The 13,920-nt window shown below is 43.7% G+C and overlaps 1 protein-coding gene across 3 annotated transcripts in view; it reads left to right on the forward strand.

Moving 5' to 3' along the window:
- The first annotated feature begins 9,203 nt into the window (after positions 1 to 9,203).
- Positions 9,204 to 13,920, forward strand: part of Igf1 (insulin like growth factor 1) — a 71,349-nt gene continuing 66,632 nt past the window's right edge. For 2 of the 3 annotated variants that reach the window (XM_036170169.1, XM_036170170.1), the window contains exon 1: positions 9,204 to 9,517. In XM_036170169.1, coding sequence (XP_036026062.1) covers positions 9,455 to 9,517 — 63 coding nt within the window. In that variant the 5' untranslated portion in view covers positions 9,204 to 9,454. Of the gene's footprint in view, positions 9,518 to 11,392; positions 11,434 to 13,920 lie in introns of those variants that run through there. The other variant, XM_036170171.1, reaches the window with a different exon arrangement.

A 13,920-nucleotide genomic window follows, 5' to 3' on the forward strand; every position in this document is an offset into this window, starting at 1 on the left:
CACAGTTCTTTGTGACGTCACTTAACATCTGCTCTGGGTTTATTCCTCCCACTATAAAGATTCCGTTCAGTCCCTAGGAACTTTGGGCTCTAGGTCATGCTTGTTTTATATTGGATCATAAGAGTAGGTTGGTTGCTCTGCTGGGCTTGTGCTTATGGGCAGCCACCTGGCAAGCTGTCTATGATTTCATTTGCATTATCTGCAAAATCCCCAGGAGCTAGAGATTTGGTAAGGGCCAAGTGTCAGGAGGTTTGACCTGAAAAGCCCCTTGGAAGGAACAGAGAGCCCCACTTAGAAGCCTCAGGCTTCTCCCAACTCTGTAAATACGACAGTCACCTCGGGATGCCTCTTGCTTTGCCAACCAGTGGAGTGAGATTAACAACCCTGGCACCTTGCAGAGGAGCTCGCCAAGGCCAGGATGTGGGATCACTACCTTGATGGGAGCCAAAGTGGGCAGAGAGCTGGCCAGTTGGGTTGGCAGGACTGTAACTCCAGTAAGATCCAAATCTGAAGTCACCATTTTCCTTGGGAAGAATCAGGGATGGGAAACCAGGGTTGATCCCAGGGAGTCAGCCAAGCCAGCACTCATTAGATGGGAAAAGTAAGAAAGGAAGGAGTCGGGCACAGAGGGGCGGCAAAGAGTACCTGGATTCTTCAACCTTGAGAAGCCCAGAACAGCAAAACCAAGACGAAGTGGGGTAGTCATCAAGTGAGCCCACACGTCTGAACAAAGCTTATCTAAGGCATGTTGGGGGTCTGCGAAGTGCTGCTTAGCGTTGGAGTTGCTTTACTGTAGCTCCCCACGACTAATGCTCCAAGAAGACTGCACTGCACGAAGCCCAGGAAAGCACAATGCTCTCTAGTCCATGGTGAGCTTCGACTGAGCCTATGGGTTGCCATCGTCCACCTCTTCCCTCTGAAAGTAGTTGTCTAATTGCGCCACTCTGAGCACCTGCTTTGCTTTATAGCAGCAGCCCAGTACGAGAGAAGGTCTGTCTGAACCAGAATGAAGAACTAGATTAAGTCTGGAGTCTGTAATTTACTCTCCATACAGCAACAAAAAGCACTTCACTTCTCCTAGCTTTCTTCCTGTGTCTCACAAGGACTTCAAGAGTGTTACATATTCCTAGAATGCCACTAAGCCCTTTTAAGTGAAAATGAAAATAGAATATTCCATTAAAACACACGAGAATTAAATGAGATCATTAAAATAAGATGAAATAAAGAATTAGATATAATATGCATTCACTCGCAGTAGTGGTAGTATAATTATTAATTGACCAATCCTACTGAACAGCCATTAAACATGTAGATGTAGACTCAGAGTTAGGGACGTGTGATAAACAGTTACAACTTAGCTACGACTACACTATACCGGGAACTAGCAACAGATGAGGCTACTGAAGAAGGGGATGCTTTGAAGGTTAAGAGGAGAGCTTAAATGGGCCAAAGGACTCTGAGGACCCACTTCATGTGCCTGAAGAAGTGTGAGACCCTTGAACATGCAATGTTATGGAAATGGTTCATTGGCTGGATTCCTTGGGTGGGAGGGGAGACTGGTTAAAAAAAAATCCACACACTAATGAGGCATCCATCAATCCATTGGAGGAGGATGGAAGAAAATAGAAGGAAAAGGAGTGGGTCTTAAGAACATCACGAGAGAGTGGAAGACTACTGGTGAGATTGATGAGTAAGAACATAGAGATATCACAGAAGCAAGCCGAGACTAGCCTCACCCTTCGGTCCAGAGCCCTTGAGGAATAAAGAGGAAAACTGAGCAAATAAATATGCACCCACAAAATGGACATAGCTACTAGAGTGTCAGCTGACATTAATAACAAGAGTGTATATAGCACCTAGCAGCAGAAGATGATGTTTTGATTAGCTGTTGTAATACCTGCTCAGTGAAAAAGAAAACAGAAAATGCAGAAAAGCATTGTGAATGTTAATCGTCTGTTGTCCCTCTCCTACTCAAATTGTCATGACCCAAATAAAGCCAGGCACAGAGTCCTCCTCTGAAGGAAAAGGATGTGGACATGTCTATCTTCATTGGCCTTACCCCAAATCCTACCTTAGGCCTGCAATTTCTCTCCACTGATCCAAACAGCAGATTGTGTTATGAGGGAATGAACACACTTCATCTCATCTAGGGAAAAAAGAAAACAGCGCAGATGTTTAAGTAGGTGCTTGTGTGCATGTGTTTGAGTGGTGTGAATGTGTGTGCTTTATGCATATTTATTTCCTCCTGCAGGGGGAAAAAAATTCAAAACACTGTCGCCGGGAAGCAGCGCCTTTGTAAAATGTTAATGGTAGAACCAAAGCAAGTGCCACAGAGGGCTTCCTTTTAGCAATAACCAAGTAGCAATGAGTGAGGGGACCAAAGACTTGAGAAAAATGCACGGATGAAAAACTTAAAAATCACAAAACACAGGCCATTCACTTGAGATTTCTTTTTGTAACTCAGAAAAGATTTTTATTATCCTGATGATTCTGTTTTACTGAGAGAACCTTTGAGAGCCCTTGATGACATGATCAATTCTATGTGTCAACTCAGCTAAGCCACACAGAACCTACATACTTAGTCAAATGTCCTTTACATGTTACTGTGAATTTTTTTAATTGCACTACTTTTTATTTAGTATGTGTATCTACTTAGTGTGTGTGCACTTATGGATGTGTTCACAAGTACATGAGTACACCCATAAGTGCACACACACTAAATAAAATGTGTATGCATGTTTGCATACATAAGCATGCACATGCATGTGAAGACATCTTGAGGGAGTTGATTCGCCACCAAGTGGTTCCTGGGGATACATCTCAGGTTGTCAGGAGTGGTAACAAGTACCTTTACCTGCTGATTCATCTCACTGGTCTTCCTGGGATTGTTTTTAAAAAATATTAATATTTAAATCAGGTTTTTAGTGAAGCTGATTTCTATTCATAATGTGGCTGTGCCTTATCCAATTGATTGAAGGTCTCACTAGAGAATGGATGGCCTCCTCGGATGGAAAAGATGGAACTGTGATATCAGCCTGCTTTGCTTCAAATGTCAAATCTTGCTTGGCTTCCTAGACTACTGATCTACCTTGTAGATTTTAGAACTCCAGACCACTACATCTTTGTATGTCAATTCCATGAAAGGAAAATCCTATGTGGAATCTATTATATTTCTCTAAGGAATCTTGACTAATGCAATGGTGTTTAAATTGTTTTAAATTAATATTAAATAACTAATGTTCATTCTATGAAAGAAGCTGAGGCCTTCACTAAGCACTTATAAAATGGAACAAAAATATATTGTAAGTACATTTGTGTTTCTGCTCATGCTGTTGCCCATGCATGGAACAGCCTTTGCTGAGGTCCAGTTTGGAAGTGAGCTTATGCTTCAAGCCCTAACTCACTACCAGCTTGTGCTAACATCTCCAGATCCTTCCAAAGACCATACCAAAACACGAGTGAGACCAACAGAGATCCACACTATCTAGAAATGCAATTAGCTCATTTGTAGGACACCATTCTAAACCTCCACAGTCTTTGTTCTAAGTATTTGTCTTATGACTGCATTTGTTTTCCCAGCACAATAACTTGTCACGTGGTGCAATTCTCAACTACTAGACTTTGATGCATCATCCATTCATTATCATAACTGTCGAACATCCATAGTACTGTTTACTTAATTTAAATATATTTTTTCTTAAATAGATATTTTTGAGACTTGGATACATATGTTTTAATATTCAACTTTATTACTTAGTTTAAGGTCAAACTCAGAAAGGCATAAACAACATTTTTTTTCTTATAGGCAGACTCTGGATTTAACAGTTTGTAGTGTGTGTGTGTGTGTGTGTGTGTGTGTGTGTGTGTGTGTGTGTATGAGACTAGAAAGGGCATGTATGAGAGAGAACAAAGTATAATGATATCATGTATCTATGTATGCAAAAACAAAGTGAAACACATTACTTTGTATACCAACTTTAAAATAAAAAATTCATTCCTAGAAGATAATGTTTATTCTAAGCCCAGCATCTCTTATCTTAAATAGGAGTTCCTAAAACCACAGGCCTAAAACAAACTTTTTAAGTTTAATGATCTTAAATACTCATGTTAATGATATTAGATACTATGAAATCAATATTATTGAATTGTGGCTAGAAACTGCCACCTAGAAAGACTTTGGGCTTGATATCTGATCTCTTTGTTAAGCAAGATTGGGGGTGGGGGGGCGTGCTTGCCACTCAAGCTGAGTAGGGTCAGATTGGAACTTTCTTCTTGGTAGATTCCAGATAGAAAGAGGGTTAAAAATGGAATCACATCTGTACCTAGTGAGTCTTTGACTCCGGGTGTTCTAACCCACATTTTGGAAACTGAGGTGTGGGGAAGCCTGAAGAGCACCCAGGAAGCCGGAATCCAAGCTGTACTTGGGAGCACCTAAACTCGGGTTTCGTTGAATACATCGTTTTTCTACCTAGCCGTCCTTACACCCAGTGTCGTTTTCCTTACTTATAAAGTGAGAAGGCTTGTCATGTTACTTAGAGGGTTTAGGACTTTAAAAAATATTTTACTTTTATAATCACCATCTGTTTTCCATACTCAAGGTTTTTTAACTCTGTGTTTTGACTCACACAGCATGAAGAAGACATCCGTGAAGTTTAAGGTATTTCTTTGCCCCTCAACACTTCACCCCCTTTTAAATGACAGTGAGGCGGATATATGCATCTTTATTTAAAAGGTTTAGTTAAGATACTGCAGCTTAGGAATCCAGGACATTTCACGCCCTCACCCCCACCCCACTCCCGTCCCCCACCCCCAAACACACACTCCTTCCAGACACGCCCAGTGAAGATTGAAGCGGAAGTTTCCAAAGTGCCCACTAGAGGGCGCCCACATTTTTCTTTTTCTTTTTTCTTTTTTAAATTCCCAAGGAAAGCGCCTGTGTGGGTTCTAGCCCCGAGGCTCGGAATTGGAGTGTCCTTGCCCACTTTTCTGTTCAGTCTGGGACAAGTGCAGTGAGCCCTCACGTTCTCTCTCTCCACCAGGCCATGCTAACCCCCTGCGGTGACACCTCCTCTACCATCACCGAGACTGCTGTGCTCCCAAACCCACATCGATTTGGTTTCTGCTTCCAATATTTGCCCTTTAGTCATTTTAGCAGAAATCAAATCCAAGTTTGATGCTGAAAAGAAACACTGATTACTTCAGTAAATGGGTTTTTCTTTCCATTGGAAAACGTTCCTTCAAGTAGTTGCAGCAGCTCCCAGCTAGAGAACGTCTTTCTGGGATCAAGGGGAGCCTCCTGAGCAGAAGGCTTGGAAAACCTTGGGGGGGGGGGGTCCCTTCTCTTTAGCATGTGGAAATTTGGGATACGTCACTTTCCTCTAAATTCTATGTTCTGTATACAAGTTCTTCACCTCAGACACAGGACTGCACGCCAGAGCAAGCTTCCCTACAAAGAAAGACCCAAGAGTGACACCAAGATCTTCACCAAGGTCTCTGCGCGGTGGCCTTCGGGATGCCAGAGCCCTTCCCTCCCCCAAACTTCCACCCGGAACTTCTCTTCTCCCCTCCCCCTCCTCGCTCCTGGCTTCTTCCTTCTGCTTTCAGGTCACGTGTTCCATTATTCTCTTTTTCTTGTCTTCCCTGTTATTGATGTACTTCTCTCCTCAAACATTCCTTTTCCACTTTCATACACACACTCACACACACACACACACACACACACACACACACACACACACATATACACACATACAGACACACACAAATACACACACACACATATACACACATACACACACATATATACACATACACACACATATACACACATAAACACAGACACACACACATACACACATACAGACACATACACATATACACACAGGCACACACATATACACACATAAACACAGACACACACATATACACACATACAGACACATACACATATACACACAGGCACACACATATACACACATAAACACAGACACACACATAGACACATACAGGCAGACACACACATATACACATACACACACAGACACACACACTGACATTAATGTTAGCAACAGCAGTAAAGACAGCAATGGTTTTTATGTCCAACTGTGCAAAGATGCACGTGACCTTTGAAGGTGACCCCTCTCGGAGGAACACAGAGAAAATGGGATAGGACTCAAGCAAAAAGACGGGGGACCAGGTATCGCCCCATTTTCGGCGGCTCTCAGAAAACCTTCACTTTCTGAGAATGAACAAGTCCATTTTCTTTATTTCTTAAGAAAGGTGTCAGAAGCCTTCTGGAGCTGTGGCTTTATGCAAATAGACCACTCAGGTAGAAGGCTGGAGGGGGGTTGCTATTTATAGCTCACAGGCATTACACAGGCAAAAGGTGAAACTGTGAGCCTGTGTCTCCAGAGTGGACGTTCTCATGATGAGCGCATCTTCGCAGCTAGCTATTTCTGTGGTACACAGTTCCCATATCTGCTAGATTCTTTTTTTTTTTTCCAGACAGCAACAAAACAAGCATTCAGTAATTTCAGAATGAGCACGGATATCCTCTCCAAGGGGGTTTCCTGGCCTGATCCCTCCCTGGTACTAAACTTATACCACCTGGAGCTTCAGCTGGAGACTCGCCCCCTGCTCTCCCTTATGAACAGGTCCCGCACCCCATCATTAAAGGCCCTTTCACCTTTGAATTGACTCCTGGAGATTACAAAGATGGCCATTTCTCCAGGAATTATTGCCTCATGCTCTGTTGCTAGCTCACCCTCCCTGCTAACACAGACGATTTTCCAGTTTGAAATATATGGGAATCACTTCAGGAAATTGCTCCCCTCCCCATAGAAAACTGATAGTTCACATCAGAATGTTTCTACAGCACAGCTGATGACAATTAGGATGCACTGAAATTCAGTTTTCTTTGATTGTGCCATAAACTGGGACATAAATTAAAACTCAATTATCCTTTAAGGGTAATTGGGGTTATAAAACCCAGTGAGTCCCTGTGTTGTTGGCACTGCCAGGGTGCAGTGTCTGATGGGCTGGTGTGTGTTCTGTCCTCAAAACAGCCTTTCAGATGAAGCGAAATAAGGTGGTCTCTTCTGTGCAGCACAGCATCACAGCGCGACACAGTGCAGCTCAACAGGGCACAGCACAGTGCCCAGAAAGCTTAGGGACCAGAGTCACAAACTCGGAGGAATGTAGCAAGCTTCTAGAATGTATTGAGACAATTAAAGCACACTGCAGTTGCTCTGGGGAGAGGTTTGGGCAGTGCTGGGTTGCCTAGAAAGGCACCCAGTGGTAGAGCAAGGACTCCGGTCTGGACCGCATCCTCCGGCCTGAGAAACTAAGAAACTCTTAACAGGTCTTTGGTCCATATTATGTACATCGTCAAGGTCCTTAAGAGGGTGGTGGACATTTTTTTATGAAAAAGAAAAAGATCTGCATGAGTTGTCATAAATCAAGTTCCTCTGTGCAGGGGATTGCCCACACAACCACAGACATGCCGGACCACCTGGTGATACTGCAGTTTGCTGTGTTCTCTGAGTCAATCCTACCCACAAGAACATCCCAGCCCCGTGCCTCTCACCCTGCATTCTCTCCTCCCCATTCTTCATTTCCAAAACAGGTTCTCACCCCCACCTCCCTGAAAAATTGTTACCCCTCCCACTCTGCACTGCTCCTACCTGTTAAAGCCACACATGCTCAAAACATGGCAGGAAAGTGCCTCTCTTTCTGCCTGTCTCATGCTCCTGTTTTGCTTCTCTAGAGGTATGTGTCACTGAGCACACAGTAGGTACTCTCATCAAATGATACCTAACATCACCCACCACTGGAACAGCCTAACTCCAGGTTTCCAACGTCTGTGTCTGAAAGGTAAACATTGCCAAAAAGTATTGACCACACAGAGGATTGGAACAAGTCCAAACCCCTTGCAAAACCACACGGGTTTCATTTGAGGACATCCACCTCTCCGAGCAGATTTCCAGCCATGGGCAGTATAACGAGGCAGTGTATAGTTTCCAGCCGACCTCTGTCTCCACTGACATGTCTTAATCCCCCCCCTCCCCCAGAGTTGTGAGAGAGTGAGGAAAGTCAGGCTCATTTCCATCTCTCCTGGGAAACCACACCTAGAGAGATGTCCACGGGAAGCACAATGTCTGGTCTGGGCTTTTGTAACCCTCTTTCATAATTCACCTTCTTATCTATTCCCTCTCGAAACCACTGAGAAATAGGTACAAACCGTGTCAACAAAAGATCAGAACTTGATTCTCTACGGCAAAGGCAAGTATACATTATAAATAGCGAAGCAGCTGGCTGGAAGCATGCTGCCAGCCACTTACCCAGCTGAGGGATTTGAATGACATCATAACCCTAGAGAGGGTATTGCTAGCCAGCTGGTATTATTTGGAATACACACACACAAAAAAAAAAAAAATGGAGAAAGAAAACACAGCTAACGCACATACATACACACACACACACACACACACACACACACACACACACACAGAGTTATGCAGAAAAATATGGCCAACGTGGAACCAGTATGTCCCTCATATACCATAGTTTCCTTGGGGTTGCAGAGGTGACAGGCAGCCAGCTTTGTTGAAAAATAAGATCTTTTTATTTTTCACTTGGTTCCAGAGCTCAGCATAGTCTTTTTCTCTGCACAAAGCATGATACAGTGTCCTAATGGGAGCCAGCCCACTGCCGCCTGCCTGTCTATAGGTTTTAGGAAATGAGATCATCCCCTCACTTAGCAACCAGGACAAGGGTCACCAGGGTGCTGCTGGCTTTCAAACTAGTTTAACCTGGTCATTTCAGGGTTAACATCGCTGGGGTTTCTGGAGATGATCTTTTCTTCCTTTTTCCTTCTTTTTCAAATTTTGTATTTGCCCTAAAATATAAAATTGCCCCCCTGTCCCACTTAGATCCTCTAACCCTGGTAAGGTGTATTAGCAGGCATGTGTACCTTCATGCCCTGTGGAAAGTTAATCAGAGAACAGACCCTGTTTTCTATGGCAGCATCAGTATTTAATGTCTGCTAACCCTGTCAGTAACACACATTCTTTTAAGAGGAAAAAAAAATGCTTCTGTGCTCCAGTTTTTAAAAGCAAAGGTATGATGTTATTTGTCGCCGTGCCCAAAAAAGTCCTTACTCGATAACTTTGCCAGAAGAGGGAGAGAGAGGAGGCGAAAGCTCCCCCAGCTGTTTCCTGTCTACAGTGTCTGTGTTTTGTAGATAAATGTGAGGATTTTCTCTAAATCCCTCTTCTGTTTGCTAAATCTCACTGTCACTGCTAAATTCGGAGCAGATAGAGCCTGCGCAATGGAATAAAGTCCTCAAAATTGAAATGTGACATAGCTCCTCTAACATCTCCCATCTCTCTGGATTTCTCTTTGCCTCGTTATTCCTGCTCACCAATTCATTTTCAGACTTTGTACTTCAGAAGCAATGGGAAAAATCAGCAGTCTTCCCACTCAATTACTCAAGTGCTGCTTCTGTGATTTCTTGAAGGTAAATATCTCTTATTCTTTGAACTCTTGGGGAATTGTATTTAAACTGTGCACTGTTTTCTTCTGCCTAGAATTGTTATTCGCTTTAGAATTCGCATTGTTTCAGAACTGGGAGTTATTTACAAATTGCTGAATGTGCAGTTCTGTGCGGAGCTGGGGAAAGAGCTCCGGGAGACGAACGCAATTGCAGAGATATCTGTACGGGGAGAAACTGTTGCCAGGTACTTATGCTAAACCCTCCACTTCTACAGGGCTTCTGCGCTGCCGTTTTAAAGAGGTTCCTTTAAATCTTGCCTGTGGTTCGGGGCTTGAAAGCATGGATGTGAACTTCGGTTTGCTTTTTCTTTCACAGGTGCAGGCGTTTGCTTTTTAAGACCATGTTCCTGTGTGTCTGTCTCTATGTATGTGTGTAATTCGTCAGGACTTTATTTACGAGGCATGTCATAGATTAAAAGTTACATTTTAGACGATAGGAAAGCTTTTTAAATATGCTTTTTTGGAGCCAAGAATTGGGAATTCTCTGCACTTTTGCCCAGAAAGTCAAAGTTAAAGTGAAGTTTAATTTGCTTTTCTGAAAAAGAGCGCTTAGACAACTTGCTGTCTTTAAATATTCAGAAAATTTAAACAGGTCCACGCTGTGCTCAGAAAGCAGCGCGTTCTGGCGGCTGCTTGTCCAACTTTTCTCTTTGGAAGGGGACTTTCGTGGACCGAGTTTGGGCTTGGATCTCGAGCCACAAGCCTCTGCTCTCACACGGGGTGCAGTAAAGTCTCTTTAGGTGAATCTGGCTGCGGCTGCCGTTGTCAATGCACTGACTTCTCCTTTCCGATCACTGGCTCTCGTTCAAGTTTCCATTCTCAGCAAAATTATATCCTTCCAGACTTGTGTTTTTTCAATTTGCAAGCACTTTTAAGCCGCTGTCGCTGGCTCCTTGGAGGCAGTTGCCGGAGGGCTTAATTCATAAAAGATCCCAGCCACAGAGTGCAGCGTTTCTCTGCTGCTTTCAAATGCGCCGTCGCTAGGACTTTTCTTAGGCAAGTAAGTGGCTTGGGAGTTAGGGAGACAACCTTGTCAAGCACTTAATTCTGGATCCTTGAGATGCCAACAGGCTTCAGCCACCTTACAGGAATGAAGTCAGCGTTCCTATACGCTGTGTGGTCTGGCAGCTGGGATTGCGTCTCCCTATTTAAAAGGCTCATCCAGGAGACCGTGGAATGTTACCTCGACATTCATTGCAAGTTTGGAAAATCCTCTCCAAATGAACTTTTGTTCCCATGCTGGGTCTGCAGAACATTTCAGAAGTGGTGCTAGCAATATGCTTCAACTTTTTTCCTGTGCTTGCAGCAGGAGATGGTTGAAGGGAGCTGCTGTGTGGCAGTCTTTGAAATGTAATTCAATGAGCACAGGTCAATTGCCTAGAGCAGGGCACACAGGGCACAGCCTGGCTTTGTCCTCTGAGTCTCAAGGTATCTCCCAGTGCTGGAGCCAGGGGAAGGTGGGGAAGGAAGGGAAGGAGCTGGAACTTAGATCACTATTCTGGGTAGCTGAGATAGATAGCCATACATACAATGGAAGTCAGTGGCTTCACTACTGTGGGAGGGAGAGCAAGGGGTGGGGTGGGAGGGGGGGGGGGCAGAGGGTGGGGGGGGGGCAAGGGATAGGGGGAATGTGGGGGGGGGGGATGACTCGACTCCCAGCTGTGCAACTTGCTCATTGTTTGAATGGACAAAAGGCAGTTTACCCAGGCTCATAGCATACCTGCCTGGGTGTCCAAATGTAACTAGACGCTTTCACAAACCCCACCCACAAAACAGCACATGTTTTTAAGTCCTGAGTTTTCTAGTCACATCAGCCTCATAATACCCACCCTGACCTGCTGTGAAAAAGACCTGGAACATACCAAAATGACTGCACCTCCAGTGAGTACCTTCTCATGACTATGACCCTCACACTTCTGCTGGGCAGTTTCGCTGTCATTCAGATGTCTGGAATCAATTGATATCCCACTTGGTTAACACGGGAAGGCCTTTGGAAACCTGGATTTGTGGATGGTCTTTGAGGAAAGTGTTCCAGGTTAGGGATTGGGTTTGTTGTTGTTGTTTTGTTTTGTTTTGTTGGTTTTTGGGGTTTTTTTGTTTTGTTTTGTTTTTTTGTTTTTTTGCCCTGTCTTTCTCAGACTCTTCCTTGACCTCTTCCTTTCACACCCCTGACTTCTCTCTGTTCATTTTCCTTGTGGTTGATGAAATAAGGGGCCAAGAGAATGGAGAACATATGGGAAGACTTATTTGGAACTTTCCTTAGCTCCTAAGCAAGTTTGTTATTGTTTTCTGTTTGGGGAACATGATGTGATAAACTCCGACTCTCTGTGGGTGTGCTGTATTAGTGTCTGAGCTAAAGGAAAATGTACCAGAGGTCCTAGAATTGTAAGTACTGGCACTTATCAGACAGTGTTTTCAGTATAATTCCATGCAGAAAAGAAAGAAAAAATTGGTTAAAGCAATGTTTGGTTTTTAAACTCTAGAGATGTATATGTCTTGCTGGATTTAAAATAACTTTTAAAATGAAGTTTGTGACAGCTCATGACAGTCTAAACTTACAAAGTCTGTGAGACTGAGTAATAGTTCCTGTGGAGTTGGTCCAAACTAACTATTGCAGGTGGCTGGCCTTCACTACTATCTGAAACTCAGCAAGGATAGGGGGCGCTGTTTCAGAAATGGATTTGCTGGAGTATTATTCATTTTAGAGCTGACCTGCTACCAGCGTGTAGGGATGTGTTCTCTAAGACCAATTATGGGGATTACAGGGCTGCCCTTTCACAAAGAGCCATGAAGTCCTGTTGGGTCAGATTTGTTCAGGTTTCCATGAGAAATGCTAAAGGGGAACTCCCCTTCATCCTTTTTATAATTAAGAAAACTGAGTGGATATTAGCTCATTTCTAAGAAATCCTGTGCCTTTGGTTGTGTAGAGCTGGAGGACTTCCATGCCAAAGTCCTACTGAGGAAATGGACCACAGGCTTAACTGAGGTCACGCGCCCTCTATAATTGCATGTCCTCTTTCATGATCATCTGTAAGTAGAGAGTTCCTTTCCTTTACAGCTGCTTTACAGGCACTTATTTAATATTTACCTGGTGCTATCAAGAATCAGGGACTTGGGTTTCCTTGCCCCCTCCAAATGCTAAGATGAATATCTAACCACAAAATTGGAAATTTGTTTAAAATAATGGAACAAAATTTGTCAGGGATGCAGAATCATTAAGTAGTGAATTCACCCAGGACAAGGAAAGTGGTCATAAACAAAATGTCTAGGTCTCGTTCTCCAAACCAGATGGGGTTGAATGAACTTTCCCCAACTGTGAGGTTCGAAAAAAGCTCTTTAAAAAAATATAGCTTCCAGTGTATTTCCATGACCCCTTTTATAGGGTAGGCCACCTAGTAACACGTTGGTGACTCTTCCCATGCTGCTGAAAGCACACATATCTGAAAGAGGTGAAGCTGTTCACCTTGGGAGCCTTCCTGGAAGAAAGTCCATGCTGGTTCCACAAGTAGCAAATTGGAAAACTATTTGTCTGCTTCTTAGAATGAAGAAAGACTTGAGTCACAGGAACCCTGACTTTGGCATGGATGCCATTTGGCTATCAACCATTGGCTAACTTGTGCCAGCCAGAGGTCCCTTGATAGATTATGTTATAAAAGTGATAGAATGATAAATGAAATGCCTCCCAGACATTAAGTCAGAATTCCTGTTGCTCAAGAAAAGGCTCCTGCATGTTTTAGGTCCAGTGCCCTGCACATAGAAAAATCACTATCTGTATGGATCTTTCTGATAGTGGACTTGAAGAGAGGGACTTTAGAATGTAAGAACTACTTTTATTTCCTGTTAAAGCTCAGAAAATGAGTTCCAACCCCCTCACATTCTGCCATCCTCTCCTTTCCCGCTTGTCACTGTCTCCCAGGCAGGTACAGAAACTAGAAACGCTCTTCCCAAGGCAGCCATAAAACATGGACATTTGCTTCTAACCTCCCAGACTTTCTGTAGAGGAGCTGGCCAGAGCAAAATCTGTTGCCTGCCTTGTCTGAGGGTAGGTCATTGACCCCTTCTTCCAGAGAGGCCCTGAATCCTGCACCCAGGACTTAGAAATACTTCCCAAAGGGGCAGAGAATAATCAGGAGAGGCAAGATGTGCCGTGTTTCCCACCTCAGCCTGATGGTGTTAAACCCTAACTGCTCATGCTCCATTGAACTGAAGCGTAACAGCAGCAGCAACAAACAAAAGGGTTTTCCCTCATTTTGGAGTCTTTTTCTTGAAGGTTCTCTCCTCACCTAAACCTTTAGTTAATAAATAAAGGCATCGGGACTGTCTCCTGTCATCCCGCATTTACTATAGCGGTCTAGACTATGACCTTCA

The sequence above is a fragment of the Onychomys torridus genome, chromosome 20 (assembly GCF_903995425.1).
Source record: "Onychomys torridus chromosome 20, mOncTor1.1, whole genome shotgun sequence".
Classification (NCBI taxonomy): Eukaryota; Metazoa; Chordata; class Mammalia; order Rodentia; family Cricetidae; genus Onychomys; species Onychomys torridus.